We start from the raw sequence: 15,000 nt of genomic DNA, 5'->3' as shown, positions 1-15,000 counted from the left end.
CTGTCTCCTCATCACTCAGCCACATAATGCCAGGGTATATCTGGTGGTCTGTCTCCTCATCACTCAGCCACATAATGCCAGGGTATATCTGCTGTGCTTTCTGGAATAAGAACAAGTGTATATCGTGGTAGAAAGGGCAATAAAGAATAACATGAGTTCCATTCTCTATTTCTCAGAGGTCACAATAGTTACATAGTCTTTCCTCTTCCAGTTCACCACAATACCTGTTTCAATACGCAGAGGCAATATCCCTGATCTTACCTGTTTCAATACGCAGAGGTAATATCCCTGGTCTTACCTGTTTCAATACGCAGAGGTAATATCCCTGATCTTACCTGTTTCAGTATGCAGAGGTAATATCCCTGATCTTACCTGTTTCAATACGCAGAGGTAATATCCCTGATCTTACCTGTTTCAATACGCAGAGGTAATATCCCTGATCTTACCTGTTTCAATACGCAGAGGTAATATCCCTGATCTTACCTGTTTCAGTATGCAGAGGTAATATCCCTGATCTTACCTGTTTCAATACGCAGAGGTAATATCCCTGATCTTACCTGTTTCAATACGCTGAGGCAATATCCCTGATCTTACCTGTTTCAATACGCAGAGGTAATATCCCTGATCTTACCTGTTTCAGTACGCAGAGGTAATATCCCTGATCTTACCTGTTTCAATACGCAGAGGTAATATCCCTGATCTTACCTGTTTCAATACGCAGAGGTAATATCCCTGATCTTACCTGTTTCAATACGCTGAGGTAATATCCCTGATCTTACCTGTTTCAATACGCAGAGGTAATATCCCTGATCTTACCTGTTTCAATACGCAGAGGTAATATCCCTGATCTTACCTGTTTCAGTACGCAGAGACAATATCCCTGATCTTACCTGTTTCAATACGCAGAGGTAATATCCCTGATCTTACCTGTGCACATTCTTTGGGGCGGCAGCGTAGCCTAGCTGTGTCACATCCTGACCAGTAAAGGGGTTATTTGTTATTATAGTTTGGTCAGGACGTGGCAGGGGGTATTTGTTTTATGTGGTTCGGGGTGTGTGTGTATGTATTGGGGTGTTTGATTTATGTATTCCGGGGTTTTGGTCATTGTTCAATGTTTGTATATTTCTATGTCTTTTCTAGGGTGTTTAGATCTGTGTTTAGGTAATTGGGATTGGGGCCTTCAATTGGAGGCAGCTGTCTATCGTTGCCTCTGATTGAAGGTCCTATAATTAGGAATGTGTTTGTCATGGGAATTGTGGGAGGTTGTTCTTTGTACTGCTGTGTGAGCCTACAAGACTGTTTGTCGTCCGTTCATTGTTTTCGTGTTTTATTTAGTAAAATAAACATGAGCATTCACGTACCCGCTGCGCCTTGGTCCATTCACTACGACGACCGTTACAAGCTGTTAGAGTGTTGGACTAGTAACCAAAAGGTTGCAAGGTCAAATCCTCTGAGCTGACGAGGTGCAAATCTGTTGTTCTGCCCCTCAACAAGGCAGTTAATTCATTGAAAATAAGAATTTGTTCTTAACTGTCTTGCCTAGTTAAATAAAGGTAAAATAAAACAGTGTATAGGTGCAAACATGTGGACACCTAAAAAGTCACGTTCTCTTATGAACATGTTTGTGTTTTAAAATAGCTCTTAGCACCCACACTCCTACTGAATAGTCCAGAACAGGACACACGTATGTCTGATACAGTTTGGAATACGTGGCATAACCAAGATCTTTGAGTGTTTTGGCTATATTTGGAGTCGGTGAACTAGCCACTTCCTCAGGTGGGGAATTAGTCTCACATGAATTATCTTATGTCATATTAGTGACCATAAAGATGTTGGCACATTAATCTGTATATTGAATTGTTATTTTTATTCTTCTGGAACCCTATTTTGAATTGTAGGCCTATTGTCAAACCCAACGTTCATGACAATCACTGGTTAAGGTTACACATTGTATCTTGACTCACTATTTATTTATTGAATCATACCATTTTAGTAGTCTAGTACACTTAGAATTAAGCACTTTGAATGGGGCTCCCGAGTGGCGCAGTGGTCTAAGACACTGCATCTCAGTGCTAGAGGTGTCACTACAGACCCTGGTTCAATTCTGTATCACAACCGACCGTGATTGGGAGTCCCATAGGGCGGTGCACAATTGGCCCAGCGTCGTTAGGGTTTGGCTGGGGTAGGCCGTCATTGTTAAACAAATATGCCTTGGTGTAATCAGATTATGTTACTCATTTTGAGTCATCCAAAGGATTAAGTTACTGATTACTTTAGTTTTCATGTAACTGTAATCAGTAATGGATTACATTTTTCTTGTAATCCACCCAACCCTGCCTATAGAATCCACTCTGCACCAACATGGCGTTGGTCTAACTGAACATGGTCTACTGTAACACCTCCACCATTTTGGTGCAGCGTAGATTTGTTGAACTGTATTTTTCTAAGGTGAGTCACTCAGTCAATATGCACCAAGGAAATCTGTACATTCTTCCTCACATCCGCAGTTCTTGGAAATGTCTAGAATTCCCAATCACCCACATTTACCATAACGTACACTACATGTTTTTGCTTTGTTTTTCTACTGATCTATTTCGCAGGAGCCTGGTGAGGGTGAAGGGGGAGAACTGGGTGAAGGGGAGGAGCCTATGGTTGATGACATCACCTCCACAGCAGAGAAGAGGAGAGAAGTGTGGAGCATGGCTCACCACACAGATGACAGAAACGTAATCAAACATCCGGAATATGTACTGTAGTAATATCTCACACACCTATTTATTTCATGTTCCTGTCTGTTTCATGTTGTCCAAGTTCTTTCGTGGCCCTGTAATGCCCGTGTGTAAGGTGTCATGTGTGACAATATCCTGTCACTGATCGTGTGTTTGTAAGCAAACATGAGTATCATATAAGGGCTGTCTCAATGTATTTTTCATTTGTTTTCTCCAGCTTCTTTCAACCCAAGACGGATACAGCACATCTGAGGTTTGCATGCTACTCCTTAGCTATATTTTGTAACTTGCAAGATTACCTATATTTGAGAGGTTTTTTTTGCGTTTTCGAGTTGCTTATAAACGGGCCCAATCAGATGTCACTTGGTTAACAGATATAAAACAAAAACTATTGGACAAGCAAATACATGGATGATAACGCATTCATAAACGTACAAAAACGTGCTATTGTGAATCTCCCCGCTAAGGGCGTTTTTCTACCCCAGGTTTTGATAGTAACCTCCAACGGGTCTCCTCCGGACTATGTCCACACCAACAAGCTGCTGGGGCTGGAGCTGCACTCCACACCGCAGTACAAACCAGGCCAAACAGGGCCAGACCTGGGTTAGTATCACCCACATATAGGGACTAAGACCCTCACCCTGACATACACAGACCTCATGCTGGAAAACAGCAGCACTTTGGGGAAATTTGCCTGGTTCATAAGAAAGTGTGACTGTGGTTAATGTGAAAAAGACGGGGCTTTGCTTCTCAAGGATGACTGTGGTTATTAGTTAATGGTTAACATCCGTTTTTGTAGGTAGCTCGCTCGTGATGCTGTCTGCTCTCTCTCCCTCCTTCCCTCCCTCCTTTTCCTCCGTCCTACAGGGAGTGTGTATGAGGTGGTGGTTGCGCGTGGTGACGGTTTGAAAGAAGAGATGGATGCAGGGGCGATGGCGTGGGCGATGGCACCGGGGGAAGGAATGGCGCGAGCTAATACCGTGGTCACGGCCTTCAGGTTCATCATGAAGCAAAGCTACATCTGTGCTCTCATCGCAATGATGGTGAGTCTGTCTGTCTGTCTGTCTGTCTGTCTGTCTGTCTGTCTGTCTGTCTGTCTGTCTGTCTGTCTGTCTGTCTGTCTGTCTGTCTGGCTGGCTGGCTGGCTGGCTGGCTGGCTGTTTGTGTGTCTGTCGGAGGAGGAGGAGGAGTAAGGAACAGTCTGCCTTTTCAGTCCCAGGCGAGAGCTTCAGGATCCACACACACACACACACACACACACACACACACACACACGCACACGCACACGCACACGCACACACACACACAGCGTCCCAGTGGCCAATTTAGTCATTAGCGATGACAGCTTGCAGCCAGCCCCTGTTGGCCCTGGGTGATGTGTACCATATAGCATTGAAGCGTCACCTCATACACCAAAGAAGGGATGTGTGTTCTTTCTTCATGGGCGGTTGGTTGGTTGGTTAGTAGAGCACTGCTGAGGTCACTGGTAGGTAGAAAGGTGGTGGTGGGGATGGATGGATGGATGGGTGGAAGGCCGTCCTCTCTCTTGAGAAACAACCCTGGCCTGCACTCTGTTTTACACGTCTAAGAATAGTGTCACTTCATTTGATCTGTTGGTTAAAGGATATTGTGCTATGCCGTGCTATGCCAGTGACTGCTCTCACAAAAGTGGTTCCTTTTAGCGACACCAGTGGTATCAATGATGTGTGATGTTTAACCTTTATTATTAGTGGCTTGATGATCTAGCTTTCTCTCTCTTACTCTCTCGACCTCCTCCCTCCCCATCTCTCTCTCCCTCCATCCCTCCCCATCTCTCCCTCCTCCCTCCCCATCTCTCCCTCCTCCCTCCCCATCTCTCTCTCCCCATCTCTCCCTCCATCCCTCCCCATCTCTCCCTCCTCCCTCCCCATCTCTCCCTCCTCCCTCCCCATCTCTCTCTCCCCATCTCTCCCTCCATCCCTCCCCATCTCTCCCTCCTCCCTCCCCATCTCTCCCTCCTCCCTCCCCATCTCTCCCTCCCCATCTCTTTCTCCCCATCTCTCCCTCCTCCCTCCCCATCTCTCCCTCCTCCCTCCCCATCTCTCCCTCCCTCCCTCCCTCCCCATCTCTCTCTCCCCGTCTCTCCCTCCATCCCTCCCCATCTCTCCCTCCCTTCCTTCCTATCTCTCCCTCCCCATCTCTCCCTCCTCCCTCCCTCCCTTCCTCCCATCTCTCCCTCCCTATCTCTCTCTCCCTCCCCATCTCTCCCTCCCCATCTCTCCCTCCCTCCCTTCCTTCCTCCCATCTCTCCCTCCCCATCTCTCCATCCCTCCCTTCCTCCCATCTCTCCCTCCCCATCTCTCCCTCCCTCCCTTCCTCCCCATCTCTCCCTCCCTTCCTCCCATCTCTCCCTCCCCATCTCTCCCTCCCTCCCTTCCTCCCCATCTCTCCCTCCCTCCCTTCCTCCTCATCTCTCCCTCCCCATCTCTCCCTCCCCATCTCTCCCTCCCTCCCTTCCTCCCATCTCTCCCTCCTCATCTCTCCCTCCCTCCCTTCCTCCCCATCTCTTCCTCCCCATCTCTCCCTCCCTCCCTTCCTCCCATCTCTCCCTCCCTCCCTTCCTCCCCATCTCTCCCTTCCTTCCTCCCCATCTCTCCCTCCCCATCTTTCCTTCCCTCCCAGGCGTGGAGTATCACTTATGTCAGCTGGCTGACCTTTGTGTTTCTCATCTGGTCGTGCACGCTGTGGATGGTGCGCGACCGCCGTCAGTACACCATGACCACCTCCCCCTTCATGGTGTTCTATGGGAACCTGTTGATCATCCTACAGTATATCTGGAGCTTCGAGCTCCTCCAACCTGTGCCCGGGCTTTTCTTAAAGAAAGAGGTGCCCTTCCGGGAACTGGGCTCCAAGATGCTGTGTCTGCTGAGTTTCTGGCTGCTGCTGAGACAGGCGTTGACAGAGAGGAAGGAGAGCCAGAGAGAAGAGGAGGTGCTGACGGACATCAGAGTCATCCATACCCACAAGAAGGGTCTGTCAGTCAGTCTCTGTCTGTTGGCCTATCTGTCTGTCCTTCTGTCCGTCTGTCTGACTGACTGACTGTCTGTCTGTCTGACTGAGAGTTCCTGGTGAGAGTATGTACAGCAGGGATGGACAACTGGCGGCCCGCGGATCAATTTCGGGAACTCGGCCGTGGTCTCAACTTACTGTTGCTAGGTAGAATAGTAGACTACACAAGGTGCAATTTAGAAATGTGGTTGTGTATCAGCAGTTTTTATCTTGTTATGTAACTGACAGTCACTCAATTAGCCATGTCAGCAAAACATTTTTAGATTGGTAATCATGGTCAAATTACCGACCGGGGTGCCACATTGATTTTGTTAGTCACTCTCACTCAGATATCATATTCAAAGTGCAAACATTTCTCTCCACCCCATGGCAAAATCAGTAGAATTGCATTAAATTAGTTATAAAATAGCTAAATCTTCTTTCCGCATCATGGAAAAATGTGTAGAATTGCAGCAAACTTGCTTTAAAACTGTAACATAAGAGGGGGGCCGCTAAAATGTTTTGCTCGTAAGGTGGGTGGGGCCCCCCGGGTGGGCCCCCCCCCAACAAAAATGTTATTAGGGCCGCCAAAAGGCTAGTGCTCTGACTGCATGTGTGGGTATGGATGTGGGTATGCAGACCTTTGAGCCACTGTGGCCCCTTATGATGAGTTCATGTACAGTATGAGTTTCAGATGAACACATGTAATGTACAGTATGAGTTTCAGATGAACACGTAATGTACAGTATGAGTTTCAGATGAACACATGTAATGTACAGTATGAGTTTCAGATGAACACATGTAATGTACAGTATGAGTTTCAGATGAACACATGTAATGTACAGTATGAGTTTCAGATGAACACATGTAATGCAAACTTTCACAAACATCTCAGATTGACATTAATTCATTATTTAAATGAAATATAAGCATGTCTTGAATTCTGCTCTATCAGGTGTCAAGAAAGACATTAATCACCTCCATTTTTTTTACACAAAACATACACTACTTTTTGCCTTAGTTGTGTTAGCTTATCCCTCTGTCATTGTTGTTGCTGTTGTTGTTGTTGTTGTCGTCTTCTATGTCATTGCTTCAACTCTTCCCTCCCATGTGCTTCTTATAGAGGACAGGGAGGTGGTAGATGAGAGCGGTGGCCACAGGGAGATGATGGAGTTGCTAGGCAACACACTCATGGCCATGCTGAACAAGTACTGGATCTATATCTGCGGCGGCATGTTCTTCTTCGTCAGCTTTGAGGGACGCATCGTCATGTACAAGATCATCTACATGATGCTCCTTCTCTTCTGTGTGGCCTGCTACCAGGTGCTGTTACTGTAGGCTTACTGTACCTTCCTGTCCGGGTGGCTCTGGGCAGGTTTTTGATGTAGCCCAGGGCTGATGCACTTTTTGGGACCTTTCCTTTGGTTCCGTACTACCGGGGAAACTAAATCATGTGCACTCCACATACACCATTTCTGTACTTCTGGAGTGCACAAAAAAGTACGGAAATGTATGCACTCACTACTGTAGGTTGCTCTGGATAAGAGCGTCTGCTATTGACTAAAATGTAAAATGAGTGTCTATAACCAACAAACTACACGTAGTGTAGTAGTGAATGGTGATCTGAAGGTAGGTGTAAAAGTTGTATAACAGCCTGTCTCTCTGGCCATCACCAGGTGCACTATGAGTGGTGGAGGAGCATGCTGAAGTACTTCTGGATGTCTGTGGTGGTGTACACCATGCTTGTTCTCATCCTGATCTACACCTTCCAGTTTGACTCCTCCATCCACGTCTGGTTCAACATGACTGGCATGAGCAAGGACAAGTGAGTAAAAACATATGGGGGGAGGAGAGAGAGAGAGAGAGAGAGAGAGAGAGAGAGAGAGAGAGAGAGAGACAATGAGAGAGACAGAGGGAATGAGAGAGAGAGAGAGAGAGAGAGAGAGAGAGACAATGAGAGAGACAGAGGGAATGAGAGAGAGAGAGAGAGAGAGAGAGAGAGAGAGAGACAATGAGAGAGACAGAGGGAATGAGAGAGAGAGAGAGAGAGAGAGAGACAATGAGAGAGACAATGAGAGAGACAGAGGGAATAAGAGAGAGAGAGAGAGAGAGAGAGAGAGAGTCTTTACCATCGTTCCGTGTCAACCACCCTCCTCCTTCTGCCTCTTCCTGTGTAGACTGGAAGACCTGGGTCTGGAGAAGTTCTCTGTCCCGGCTCTGTTCACAAGGATCTTCATCCCCACCTCCTTCCTGTTGGTCTGCATCCTCCACCTGCACTACTTCCACCAGCGCTTCCTCCTGCTCACTGACATCAAGACGGTGGCCGACAAACAGAAGAGTACGATCACCAGGTGAGTGTCACGCGGACAACACACTGGAAAATAAGTTGTGAATCACAGGATTCAAAACTCTTCCAAAAAAAAGCACGTCATTCCATCTATTCAATTAACTTAAGGTTCAATATCATTATCAGCGCTGCTTTTCTTTAACAGATTTTACATTACTTTTCACAATGCAGATTGTTTATATTAATAATAGGCCTTTAATTTGTTACATTCACTGCTAAAATGAACTAAATGTGACCGCTGAGATATTTAGTGTTAAAAAGCGTATGTGACTCCACGGATGGTGGTCCTGGAGGGTTTGGCTGTGATTTGGGGATCCTGGAACAGACAAGGTTGGGAACTGCAGGTCTAGTATTGGTCTCTAGCAGCCTCAGATTTTTTAAACTTTCCATTAATTGAGGTGAAATCCACCATGGCTATCCATTACCCATGCCCCTACTGGCTGGTAGTTGAACTGTCATGCCCCCTCTCTCTGTCTGCTTGGCACCATGGCTATCCATTACCCATGCCCCTACTGGCTGGTAGTTGAACTGTAATGCCCCCTCTCTCTGTCTGCTTGGCACCATGGCTATCCATTACCCATGCCCCTACTGGCTGGTAGTTGAACTGTCATGCCCCCTCTCTCTGTCTGCTTGGCACCATGGCTATCCATTACCCATGCCCCTACTGGCTGGTAGTTGAACTGTAATGCCCCCTCTCTCTGTCTGCTTGGCACCATGGCTATCCATTACCCATGCCCCTACTGGCTGGTAGTTGAACTGTCATGCCCCCTCTCTCTGTCTGCTTGGCACCATGGCTATCCATTACCCATGCCCCTACTGGCTGGTAGTTGAACTGTCATGCCCCCCTCTCTCTGTCTGCTTGGCACCATGGCTATCCATTACCCATGCCCCTACTGGCTGGTAGTTGAACTGTAATGCCCCCTCTCTCTGTCTGCTTGGCACCATGGCTATCCATTACCCATGCCCCTACTGGCTGGTAGTTGAACTGTCATGCCCCCTCTCTCTGTCTGCTTGGCACCATGGCTATCCATTACCCATGCCCCTACTGGCTGGTAGTTGAACTGTCATGCCCCCTCTCTCTGTCTGCTTGGCACCATGGCTATCCATTACCCATGCCCCTACTGGCTGGTAGTTGAACTGTCATGCCCCCTCTCTCTGTCTGCTTGGCACCATGGCTATCCATTACCCATGCCCCTACTGGCTGGTAGTTGAACTGTCATGCCCCCTCTCTCTGTCTGCTTGGCACCATGGCTATCCATTACCCATGCCCCTACTGGCTGGTAGTTGAACTGTCATGCCCCCTCTCTCTGTCTGCTTGGCACCATGGCTATCCATTACCCATGCCCCTACTGGCTGGTAGTTGAACTGTAATGCCCCCTCTCTCTGTCTGCTTGGCACCATGGCTATCCATTACCCATGCCCCTACTGGCTGGTAGTTGAACTGTCATGCCCCCTCTCTCTGTCTGCTTGGCACCATGGCTATCCATTACCCATGCCCCTACTGGCTGGTAGTTGAACTGTAATGCCCCCTCTCTCTGTCTGCTTGGCACCATGGCTATCCATTACCCATGCCCCTACTGGCTGGTAGTTCAACTGTAATGCCCCCTCTCTCTGTCTGCTTGGCACCATGGCTATCCATTACCCATGCCCCTACTGGCTGGTAGTTGAACTGTCATGCCCCCTCTCTCTGTCTGCTTGGGTTTCATCCTTTTGTCCTTACCTGTTGTACCATTAGAGTGTCTGTTGTACCATTAGAGTGCTGTTGTACCATTAGAGTGTTGTTGTACCATTAGAGTGCTGTTGTACCATTAGAGTGCTGTTGTACCATTAGAGTGCTGTTGTACCATTAGAGTGCCTGTTGTACCATTAGAGTGCTGTTGTACCATTAGAGTGTTGTTGTACCATTAGGGTGCCTGTTGTGCCATTAGAGTGCTGTTGTACCATTAGAGTGTTGTTGTACCATTAGAGTGCTGTTGTACCATTAGAGTGCCTGTTGTACCATTAGGGTGCCTGTTGTACCATTAGAGTGCCTGTTGTACCATTAGGGTGCCTGTTGTACCATTAGAGTGCTGTTGTACCATTAGAGTGTTGTTGTACCATTAGAGTGCTGTTGTACCATTAGAGTGCTGTTGTACCATTAGAGTGCTGTTGTACCATTAGAGTGCTGTTGTACCATTAGGGTGCTGTTGTACCATTAGAGTGCTGTTGTACCATTAGAGTGTCTGTTGTACCATTAGAGTGCTGTTGTACCATTAGAGAGTGCTGTTGTACCATTAGAGTGCTGTTGTAACATTAGAGTGCTGTTGTACCATTAGAGTGGTGTTGTACCATTAGAGTGCTGTTGTACCATTAGAGTGTTGTTGTACCATTAGAGTGCTGTTGTACCATTAGAGAGTTGTTGTACCATTAGAGTGCTGTTGTACCATTAGAGTGCTGTTGTACCATTAGAGAGTGCTGTTGTACCATTAGAGTGCTGTTGTACCATTAGAGTGCTGTTGTACCATTAGAGTGCTGTTGTACCATTAGAGTGTCTGTTGTACCATTAGAGTGCTGTTGTACCATTAGAGAGTGCTGTTGTACCATTAGAGTGTCTGTTGTACCATTAGAGTGTTGTTGTACCATTAGAGTGTCTGTTGTACCATTAGAGTGCTGTTGTACCATTAGAGAGTGCTGTTGTACCATTAGAGTGCTGTTGTACCATTAGAGTGCTGTTGTACCATTAGAGAGTGCTGTTGTACCATTAGAGTGCTGTTGTACCATTAGAGTGCTGTTGTACCATTAGAGTGCTGTTGTACCATTAGAGAGTGCTGTTGTACCATTAGAGTGCTGTTGTACCATTAGAGAGTTGTTGTACCATTAGAGTGCTGTTGTACCATTAGAGTGCTGTTGTACCATTAGAGAGTGCTGTTGTACCATTAGAGTGCTGTTGTACCATTAGAGTGCTGTTGTACCATTAGAGAGTGCTGTTGTACCATTAGAGTGCTGTTGTACCATTAGAGTGCTGTTGTACCATTAGAGTGCTGTTGTACCATTAGAGTGTCTGTTGTACCATTAGAGTGCTGTTGTACCATTAGAGTGCTGTTGTACCATTAGAGTGCTGTTGTACCATTAGAGTGTCTGTTGTACCATTAGAGTGCTGTTGTACCATTAGAGAGTGCTGTTGTACCATTAGAGTGCTGTTGTACCATTAGAGTGCTGTTGTACCATTAGAGTGCCTGTTGTACCATTAGAGTGCCTGTTGTACCATTAGGGTGCTGTTGTACCATTAGAGTGCTGTTGTACCATTAGAGTGCTGTTGTACCATTAGAGAGTGCTGTTGTACCATTAGAGAGTGCTGTTGTACCATTAGAGTGCCTGTTGTACCATTAGGGTGCTGTTGTACCATTAGAGTGCTGTTGTACCATTAGAGTGTCTGTTTACCATTAGAGTGCTGTTGTACCATTAGAGAGTGCTGTTGTACCATTAGAGTGCTGTTGTACCATTAGTTTTAGGGCGCCTGATTTAGCTTTAGCTAACTAGTTGTTGTTATGCAAGGCACGAATGTAGCATTGTTGACTACAGAAACCACGTTCTGTGTATTACATGTACAAAGGTGCCAAAGGTGCAGTGTAAGTGCTGTTGGAAGCTTTTATTAAATCAATTTCATCACATGTTCTTTCATTGAAGGCATATTTTGATGGCTGACTTTTCTGGACCCCTTTTCCCGACAGTGTCCAAAGCTTCTGCGCATGTGGGGATTCTCTACTTTACACACAGTCTCTCCTCTACTCACAGTCTCTCCTCTACTCACAGTCTCTCCTCTACTCACAGTCTCTCCTCTACACACAGTCTCTCCTCTACTCACAGTCTCTCCTCTACTCACAGTCTCTCCTCTACTCACAGTCTCTCCTCTACTCACAGTCTCTCCTCTACACACAGTCTCTCCTCTACTCAGTCTCTCCTCTACTCACAGTCTCTCCTCTACACACAGTCTCTCCTCTACTCACAGTCTCTCCTCTACTCACAGTCTCTCCTCTACTCACAGTCTCTCCTCTACACACAGTCTCTCCTCTACTCAGTCTCTCCTCTACTCACAGTCTCTCCTCTACACAGTCTCTCCTCTACTCAGTCTCTCCTCTACTCAGTCTCTCCTCTACTCTCAGTCTCTCCTCTACTCACAGTCTCTCCTCTACTCAGTCTCTCCTCTACTCAGTCTCTCCTCTACACACAGTCTCTCCTCTACTCACAGTCTCTCCTCTACTCACAGTCTCTCCTCTACACACAGTCTCTCCTCTACACACAGTCTCTCCTCTACTCAGTCTCTCCTCTACTCACGGTCTCTCCTCTACTCACAGTCTCTCCTCTACTCACAGTCTCTCCTCTACTCACAGTCTCTCCTCTACACACAGTCTCTCCTCTACTCACAGTCTCTCCTCTACTCACAGTCTCTCCTCTACACACAGTCTCTCCTCTACTCACGGTCTCTCCTCTACTCACAGTCTCTCCTCTACTCACAGTCTCTCCTCTACACACAGTCTCTCCTCTACTCACAGTCTCTCCTCTACTCACAGTCTCTCCTCTACTCACAGTCTCTCCTCTACACACAGTCTCTCCTCTACTCAGTCTCTCCTCTACTCACAGTCTCTCCTCTACACAGTCTCTCCTCTACTCAGTCTCTCCTCTACTCAGTCTCTCCTCTACTCACAGTCTCTCCTCTACACACAGTCTCTCCTCTACTCAGTCTCTCCTCTACTCGGTCTCTCCTCTACACACAGTCTCTCCTCTACTCACAGTCTCTCCTCTACACACAGTCTCTCCTCTACACACAGTCTCTCCTCTACTCACAGTCTCTCCTCTACTCACAGTCTCTCCTCTACTCACAGTCTCTCCTCTACACACAGTCTCTCCTCTACTCAGTCTCTCCTCTACTCACAGTCTCTCCTCTACACACAGTCTCTCCTCTACACACAGTCTCTCCTCTACTCACAGTCTCTCGTCTACACACAGTCTCTCCTCTACTCAGTCTCTCCTCTACTCACAGTCTCTCCTCTACACACAGTCTCTCCTCTACACACAGTCTCTCCTCTACTCACAGTCTCTCCTCTACACACAGTCTCTCCTCTACTCAGTCTCTCCTCTACTCACGGTCTCTCCTCTACTCACAGTCTCTCCTCTACTCACAGTCTCTCCTCTACACACAGTCTCTCCTCTACACACAGTCTCTCCTCTACTCAGTCTCTCCTCTACTCATGGTCTCTCCTCTACTCACAGTCTCTCCTCTACTCACAGTCTCTCCTCTACTCACAGTCTCTCCTCTACACACAGTCTCTCCTCTACTCACAGTCTCTCCTCTACTCACAGTCTCTCCTCTACACACAGTCTCTCCTCTACTCAGTCTCTCCTCTACTCACAGTCTCTCCTCTACACACAGTCTCTCCTCTACTCAGTCTCTCCTCTACTCAGTCTCTCCTCTACACACAGTCTCTCCTGTACTCACAGTCTCTCCTCTACTCACAGTCTCTCCTCTACACACAGTCTCTCCTCTACACACAGTCTCTCCTCTACTCAGTCTCTCCTCTACTCACGGTCTCTCCTCTACTCACAGTCTCTCCTCTACTCACAGTCTCTCCTCTACACACAGTCTCTCCTCTACTCACAGTCTCTCCTCTACTCACAGTCTCTCCTCTACACACAGTCTCTCCTCTACACACAGTCTCTCCTCTACTCAGTCTCTCCTCTACTCACGGTCTCTCCTCTACTCACAGTCTCTCCTCTACTCACAGTCTCTCCTCTACTCACAGTCTCTCTACACACAGTCTCTCCTCTACTCACAGTCTCTCCTCTACTCACAGTCTCTCCTCTACTCACAGTCTCTCCTCTACACACAGTCTCTCCTCTACTCAGTCTCTCCTCTACTCACAGTCTCTCCTCTACACACAGTCTCTCCTCTACTCACAGTCTCTCCTCTACTCACAGTCTCTCCTCTACTCACAGTCTCTCCTCTACACACAGTCTCTCCTCTACTCAGTCTCTCCTCTACTCACAGTCTCTCCTCTACACAGTCTCTCCTCTACTCAGTCTCTCCTCTACTCAGTCTCTCCTCTACTCACAGTCTCTCCTCTACACACAGTCTCTCCTCTACTCAGTCTCTCCTCTACTCAGTCTCTCCTCTACACACAGTCTCTCCTCTACTCACAGTCTCTCCTCTACTCACAGTCTCTCCTCTACACACAGTCTCTCCTCTACACACAGTCTCTCCTCTACTCAGTCTCTCCTCTACTCACGGTCTCTCCTCTACTCACAGTCTCTCCTCTACTCACAGTCTCTCCTCTACTCACAGTCTCTCCTCTACACACAGTCTCTCCTCTACTCACAGTCTCTCCTCTACTCACAGTCTCTCCTCTACACACAGTCTCTCCTCTACTCACGGTCTCTCCTCTACTCACAGTCTCTCCTCTACTCACAGTCTCTCCTCTACTCACAGTCTCTCCTCTACTCACAGTCTCTCCTCTACTCACAGTCTCTCCTCTACACACAGTCTCTCCTCTACTCACAGTCTCTCCTCTACTCACAGTCTCTCCTCTACTCACAGTCTCTCCTCTACACACAGTCTCTCCTCTACTCAGTCTCTCCTCTACTCACAGTCTCTCCTCTACACACAGTCTCTCCTCTACTCAGTCTCTCCTCTACTCAGTCTCTCCTCTACACACAGTCTCTCCTCTACTCACAGTCTCTCCTCTACTCACAGTCTCTCCTCTACACACAGTCTCTCCTCTACACACAGTCTCTCCTCTACTCAGTCTCTCCTCTACTCACGGTCTCTCCTCTACTCACAGTCTCTCCTCTACTCACAGTCTCTCCTCTACTCACAGTCTCTCCTCTACACACAGTCTCTCCTCTACTCACAGTCTCTCCTCT

At 47.4% G+C, this 15,000-nt stretch overlaps 1 protein-coding gene across 2 annotated transcripts in view; it reads left to right on the top strand.

Annotated features, from left to right (window-relative positions):
• Positions 1-15,000, top strand: part of LOC106579641 (piezo-type mechanosensitive ion channel component 2) — a 258,629-nt gene that overhangs the window by 186,086 nt on the left and 57,543 nt on the right. For both annotated transcript variants that reach the window (XM_045702749.1, XM_045702748.1), the window contains exons 9-16: positions 2,601-2,726; positions 2,947-2,982; positions 3,215-3,332; positions 3,597-3,772; positions 5,391-5,739; positions 6,880-7,079; positions 7,433-7,581; positions 7,934-8,107. In XM_045702749.1, coding sequence (XP_045558705.1) covers positions 2,601-2,726; positions 2,947-2,982; positions 3,215-3,332; positions 3,597-3,772; positions 5,391-5,739; positions 6,880-7,079; positions 7,433-7,581; positions 7,934-8,107 — 1,328 coding nt within the window. The remainder of the gene's footprint in view (positions 1-2,600; positions 2,727-2,946; positions 2,983-3,214; positions 3,333-3,596; positions 3,773-5,390; positions 5,740-6,879; positions 7,080-7,432; positions 7,582-7,933; positions 8,108-15,000) is intronic.

The sequence above is a fragment of the Salmo salar genome, chromosome ssa19, assembly GCF_905237065.1.
Source record: "Salmo salar chromosome ssa19, Ssal_v3.1, whole genome shotgun sequence".
Classification (NCBI taxonomy): Eukaryota; Metazoa; Chordata; class Actinopteri; order Salmoniformes; family Salmonidae; genus Salmo; species Salmo salar.
Note: the sequence above shows the minus strand (reverse complement) of the source record. Positions and strands in the feature narration are given on the sequence as shown.